General features: G+C 40.2%; 1 protein-coding gene across 1 annotated transcript in view; it reads right to left on the reverse strand.

The window, feature by feature from the left end:
- Positions 1 to 6,702, reverse strand: part of UNC80 (unc-80 homolog, NALCN channel complex subunit) — a 221,640-nt gene that overhangs the window by 52,908 nt on the left and 162,030 nt on the right. The window contains exons 41-45 of the mRNA XM_029933277.1: positions 5,190 to 5,370; positions 3,846 to 4,114; positions 2,295 to 2,429; positions 652 to 790; positions 1 to 19 (exon numbers count right to left, since the gene is read on the reverse strand). Coding sequence (XP_029789137.1) covers positions 1 to 19; positions 652 to 790; positions 2,295 to 2,429; positions 3,846 to 4,114; positions 5,190 to 5,370 — 743 coding nt within the window. The remainder of the gene's footprint in view (positions 20 to 651; positions 791 to 2,294; positions 2,430 to 3,845; positions 4,115 to 5,189; positions 5,371 to 6,702) is intronic.

The raw sequence follows: 6,702 nt of genomic DNA on the forward strand, positions 1-6,702 counted from the left end.
TCGTTTCCATAGCAGAAATCTGAGGGGACAGAAGGCCAAGTCACGAGATCAGAGTGCATTCTGCCAGGGATAAAGAAGAGATTACCACTTATATTTTGCGGCCATTTCTTCATCAGACTTTATTCCTAAACTGTGAACATTGTTAACGCTGTCATCTAAAGGGCCTGAAAATTCTGTTTCCTACTTTTGAACAATCAGATGATAAATAAAAGTGCTTTTGGGGAGGTAGTTTTCTAAAAAAAGATCTTACCTACTAGAAGATATCAAGGGCATGTAGATGTGTAAGGCAAGACATGAGACTTGATCTTTGCTTTACCTCTAATTCTACACAAGTCCTTGATAGCAAAAGACCATTTTAGAGAGTTACTCACCTCAAATTGCCCAGGAAAACCTAATTTCCTGAAAACCGCAGAACTACAGCAGGGCAGTATAAAGTATAAGTTTAATGCAATTTTCATAGTAGAGAATTCCTTACTCTTTAGGATTTCCCAGAAATTTAGGAAAAGCAAGAGAGAAGAATTGTACTTATTCAATTTATACCACTTTTCCATTTACTTTTGCTGTTTTGATTTAGGTTAAAACATTCAATATAGAATTATTTTTAAGAAATGACAAAGAGACAAAGAAGATCAGGGCAAATTCTGTTTTTACCTAATGACTTAAGAGGCTTCTCAGCTTTGACCAGCTCTAGGATGTCTAATATGTCAGTGGTCTCTCCCTCCAGGGACTGCAGCAGGTCGAACAGGCACTGAGCTGACACACCTTTGCTGGGCCCATTATTGGCAGCATCCTGTATAAAGAAAGGCAATTTTAATTTATTGACTCCAATAAATCAGTTGATTCCTCAGCACAAATGTGGTTTGATCAGGAATTCAAATTCCAATAACATTACCACTGATAACAATTACACTGATGTGGTATTTAGCTCACACAATCCTGCATCCAGAAATGCTGCCATAGGAATTTGGAGTAGAACCCATGACTTTCAAGGATTCTATTAAATGTTAATCTGATACGTAAGAGATATTTGTGGAAACACCTAAAAATACAACAGTATGTAAACTTCCAGAACCGTTCATGTAAATGTTCCCTCTTCTGTTGTGGAAGGACTCAGCATTTCTAAAGGAATGTTCCAGAACATATTAGTTGAATACTTCAACACGTTTGGGGGAACAGGTGCTAGTTTTTACAACTCTGGGCATTTTACAGGTCTTATTTGATGATATAATTCCAAAATGGAGGTACCTGCCATCTCAAATCTATTTAAAATGGTTTGATTCATCCATTAAAGCAACAAATCCCTATTAAATTTTTACTATGTGCTATGCACAATCTGTACACCAAGGTTGTAACAAAACAAAACCAAAAAAGACATACAAACAAAATAACCAAAACAAACCAAAGCAAACAGAAAAACAGATGAAGGTCTTGCTTTAACAGAGATTAAATTCTATTTTGGAGTATGGTAGAGAAATGTATTAATGAAACAAATACATGTATGATATGCGATATGGTATAAGTGTTCTGAAGAAAAAGAAAAATAAAGCAGGATAAGTACTAGACAGTGAATGAGAATCAGGAACTCTTTCTTCTTTCACTGTCTATTTTCTATCTTTTTATTAATTAGTCGTAAAACTGGAGCGTTGGTCTATTTATATCCTACAGGCTGAGATGAGGAGAAAAAATGAAGAGAAATTATTTGTGATATTCCTATCACGGTTGAAGAAAGCTGAGATATGGATTATAGAAATGGACAATATAAATCAGCAGCCCATATATAAAAATAGAATGTTGATCAAGACCCTGTAGTAACCTACCCAGGAAACCAACCCATTGTCCACAATAATTAGCCCAGGGAGCTAGCCTGCTACAAGTCAGGTTAGTAGGAAGTCCCCCTCCTAGGTCTAGTGTACACCAAACAATAACCCCTTTAACCATTGGCTCCCAAATGGCCAGGACTTGATTAAAATGGATGGCTTCTCTCATCCTTGTCGCTGTTTCCAACTAGGCCAATCGGAGAAAGCCAAATATGTACCCGAAACCAATTGCATAGGACATGCCCCCCCTTCTGGTTAGCTTGTTTACAGCTCTCCCACACCCATGGCCTCCAGTCAGGGCATATCTGAAGTCTTCCCTTTTCTTCACCATAAAATCTCTTACCCCCCTGTCTGCCTTTGAGTCTTTGCCAAGACACAAGTGATAGTGGCTAACTCCCTTGCTGTAGCAAATTCTGAATAAAGAGCTTTTGCTCTTTTTTCATTTGGTTGGTCTACATTTCCACAGAGCTTACTTACAGGGAACTCCAGGAGAGGGGCCACACTAGCAAACAGTTGGAGCACAAAAGGCTTCCGGTGTAGGATGTAGAACTGGTGGCAGGCAAATTCAATGGCTTGACGCAACTGGGGATTACTTTCATAATCAGAATATACCTGTGGGGAAAATGGCACATATTCAGAAAATGCCTTAACAGCATGTCACAGTTGTGTTTGCTTTTTAAAACTCATAGTCAGGGGACGCATGGAGGAAAATGGCTAATTTAATAAACTGGTTGATTGGGGTAAAACAGTATAATCTCTCTTGAGAGAAATTTGGTAATACACATGGATATACTTTTTCCCAGGAAGTTTGTGACTAGGAATTTATTTTAAGAAAGGAACTGGAAAAATGTGCAAAGATGGATATACAAGAATTCCTGTTGCAAATTTGCTTATAATAGTGGAAAATTGGAAAGCACTTAAATTGTTCATAAATTGGAACAGATTAAGTAGATTATGGTATATGCATGTAACAGGATACTATGCAGTTATTGAGGAAGATGCTATAGCACTAAATGAGCTATGTGAAAAAAAATGCCTATATTTTTAGTGTTATGTGAGAAAAGTAGGTAACAAACTTGAATATATGGTATGATCCAACTTTTGTTTTAAAAAAATAGGATAGAGTGCCAAGATTTTCAAGAAATATAAACAATGGAAGGAGGATTATAAGTGATCTTTATTTTCTTCATTAAACTTTATTTTCTGAATGTTATAATGAGCATTTATTGTTTTTGGTAATCAGTAAAAAAGTTACAGAAATAGAGAAAATTCCAACTATTTAAAAATAGAAGCCTGATATTAAAGAAAATTTCTTACCCCTATATAAGGTTGAACAAATTGCACTTTGCACAAACACGTGTGACTTTTATAATTTTTATTAAAACTTCCATAAAAATAGAGAGCCAGGGTGAGCCCCTCGGATATGTCTAAACGTCATCCAGTCCTCCTAAACCGAGCCAGCTACACATTAGACCAGAGTGCATGGAAATGAATTCTGCTGAATTCACCTCCTCCAACATCAGCATAGCAAATTTAATAGCAACAGAAATCTCTACTCAGACAGAGATCAGAGACTCTTTCAGGAGAAACATCAGCTGAACACTTGCCAAATATCTGAATAAAGAGAGCAGTAATTCCCAAATTTCTAGGACATCGGAACCACCTGGAGGTCTTGTAAAAACCCAGATTAATGGGCCATGACTCCACAGTTTCTGATTAAATAGAGGGTAGGACCCAAGAATGTATCTAACACATTCCTAGGTGATGTTGGTACTGCTGGTCTGGAGACCACACTTTGAGAACCACTCAGAGTGGCCAGAAGAAACGGGAAAGCATATCCCAGATCTAGGAGATCTCAGGTTAGAATGGATATCTCAGGATACTGTGACCTTTTGGAAATTCCTGGGGAGATTTCATTCTGCTGTCACGAAAGAAGATAATTCCATCCTTAAAAAGTGTTAGTATAGGTCTTGTTGACCGGCTCTTTGGGCAATTAGTTTTCCAGTGAGAAGAGCAGAGCCACAGCACCTGCAGCATGGTGGGCAGAATCCACTGGTAGCCACTGAGAGAGAAAAGGTGATTGAAGTGCACCGCGCTGTTGATGACGGTGGCAGCATATTGCCTGAGCAGGGCGCTGTCTTCTGGGTGGAGGATCAGAGCCCCGTTAAAAACGTTGAGGAAGAGCATGATTTCATCTCCCCAGGGAAACTCGCTCGGCATGCCCAGGAACATCTCCTCCAGGAGCTGGATCCACAAGCTTTTCTGAAGAGTGTCGAGGCCAAACAGCTCCTTCCCAGCTGTGAGAACATGAAACAGCAGAGACAGAATTAGCCCCACACCAATCCTGTCGGCGTGGGAGGGTGATCAAACCCGAGGGCACCGCTGTTTCCCATTTTTTCCAGCTCCAGGATGTGAAGAGAAGCTGAATGCTGAAATGCCTCCCAGCACACATTGCTGGCACTGGTATCGACTCCCTAGTTCTCAAAGGACTTCCATCATCACCTCTTTGATTCAACTCTGTAGGCCAGACAGGGCTGGCATTTGCAGCGTGTTGCTACTGAATAAGCTGTGGCTTTGAGAAAAAAAAATAAGTTGTTTTAGAATGAAATTGGCAGGACCAGGACTGGTTCTAGATCTTTTAACTCCTGGACAGACTAGAGCTCTTTTTACTATTCGCTCTGGAGCTTCTGGGTGAAGACATGAACACTGGGATGCTAATTTAAGTGTTTCAAATTAGTAACTGAGTAATATAGCAAGGCTTCAAAACAAGTCTCTTTTTGTCTGTCTCCCTCTTAGTTCAGGTGTAATTTAGATGGAGTAAAACATGCACAGATCTCAAATGTAGAGTTCAGTGAGTTTTGACAAAAATACACATCCATGTAACCAACACACCAATCAATACATAGACCATTTTCATCACCTCAGGAAGTTCCCTGAGGTCTTTTTTCAGAAAATTGAACCCCTGTCCCTATACACTCAGGCAAACACTGTCCTGATTTCTATAGATTAGCTTTACCTCTTCCTGAACTTCATATGAATATCTGTTCTTCTCTTAGTCAAGTACTTCCTTAGCAATACCATACTATTTCCTTCAACTGTTTATGATTAGCTTAGAGTACTGGTCTCAAAGTTTGATCCCTGGAATAGCAGTCTCGACAGCACCTGGGAACTTGTTAAAATTCAAGTTCCTGGGCTCCATTCCAGAGCTGCTGAATCAGAAACATGGGAGGGTGGAGCCCAGCAATTTGTATTTTATCAAGTCCTCCAGGGGATCCTGATGCACTCAGCTGTCTACTGGTTAAGAAGCTCTCCCGCTGAGGACAAATCAAGGGCTTGGGAAGCCCAAGGGAAGAAGTGCTTTTCTCCTGATACCTTGTGGATCACTGAAGAGTGAAAATTCAGCGTCAATAGCACTTCGGGGGAATGAAGGTAGTCGGAGGAGGTCTTCCTGGAGCATGGAGACATGAGACTGCTTGTGGGCTGTGGGGATCTTCTGGGTCAGGGAGATGAGAAACAAAACCCGCCCGACTTCCTCCAGCTTCCGAGTGAACACCTAGCAGTAAACAAAAGCAGGAGCAGAGGAAAAGTAGAATCAGCAACTCCGAAATTAATAGAAGTGAAGAAATTGAAGTAAAATCTTAAACAGCAAATAGGGCTGATAAAAAATTTAGGGGAGTGGTGAATTGAGGGAGAAATATTTTTTTTCTTTACCACATAGGAAGAGCAAACAATGCTTGATTAACTCTCACTTCCTGTCTCCATCTGTTCCACAGAAGGAAATGTTTCTTTTGGGGTTTGCAGGCTGGGAGCACAATGCAAGCATTGTCAGGAATAGTTCAATATTAAATAGAGCCCACTTGTTTGGAGGTCATAATATGGAAGACCTTTCCCAACAGGAGCCAGTCAGTCCCAAGTGCCTCTACCGTTTTCACTGATGCCTTAAGCTGTTTCTTGTCAGTTCTGGGTTTTTCCTCTTAAAAATGAGACTGAAGTGGGATCCAGAAAAAACCTATCTTTTTTTAAAAAAAAAATTTTTTTATGTCTTTTATTTATTTTTGAGAGACAGAGAGAGACAGCGCAAGCAGGGGAGGGTCAGAGAGAGAGGGAGACAGAATCCAAAGCAGGCTCCAGGCTCGGAGCTAGCTGTCAGCACAGAGCCTGAAGCGGCGCTCGAACCCACGAACTGTGAGATCATGACCTGAGCCGAAGCCGGCCACTTAACCGACTGAGCCACCCAGGCGCCCCCAGAAAAAACCTATCTTGAGACAAAAGCTGATGGGACTAGATGGCATGGACATGATTCTCTTGGTCCCTTGTCTTTGTTCTTTTCTGTTGATGATGCTGAGCAGAGGGCGTGGTCCACAAGCAGTGAGAGGCTGCTGGGGAAATCCCCTTCCTGGAACCATAGGCCTGCATGTCACTATGTCCCTGCAGAACTCAGGTAGAAGTCTTAAGATTCCAACTTGGAGTCCACGTAGGACAAGAACCTCATTTTGTGCTAGTTTGAAAAACGTGTTCTTAAGCATAAAGAGGAACACACTAGCGAAGTGCTATTGATTATGGTTTTCATTCTTTTGCTGCTAAAATCAAGGGCTGGGATAATTTGGGGAAAATTATTTTAGAAATGATATATATTTAAGACTTTGCAGTTTTACCCAGTACGTCACAGTTTGTAACACATTCACAATTCAGGAGTTAATACTAAATGTATAAATAAATAAATAAATAAATAAATAAACAAACAAACAATAAGTATATAGATTTATATATAAATATGTAAGATATTATATTTAGGTAATCTCTACACCCAATGTGGGGCTCAAACTCACAACCTCCAGGATCAAGAATTGCATGCTCAACTGTCTGAAGCAGCCAGGTGCCCCAA

This window comes from Suricata suricatta, chromosome 3 (genome assembly GCF_006229205.1).
Source record: "Suricata suricatta isolate VVHF042 chromosome 3, meerkat_22Aug2017_6uvM2_HiC, whole genome shotgun sequence".
NCBI lineage: Eukaryota > Metazoa > Chordata > Mammalia > Carnivora > Herpestidae > Suricata > Suricata suricatta.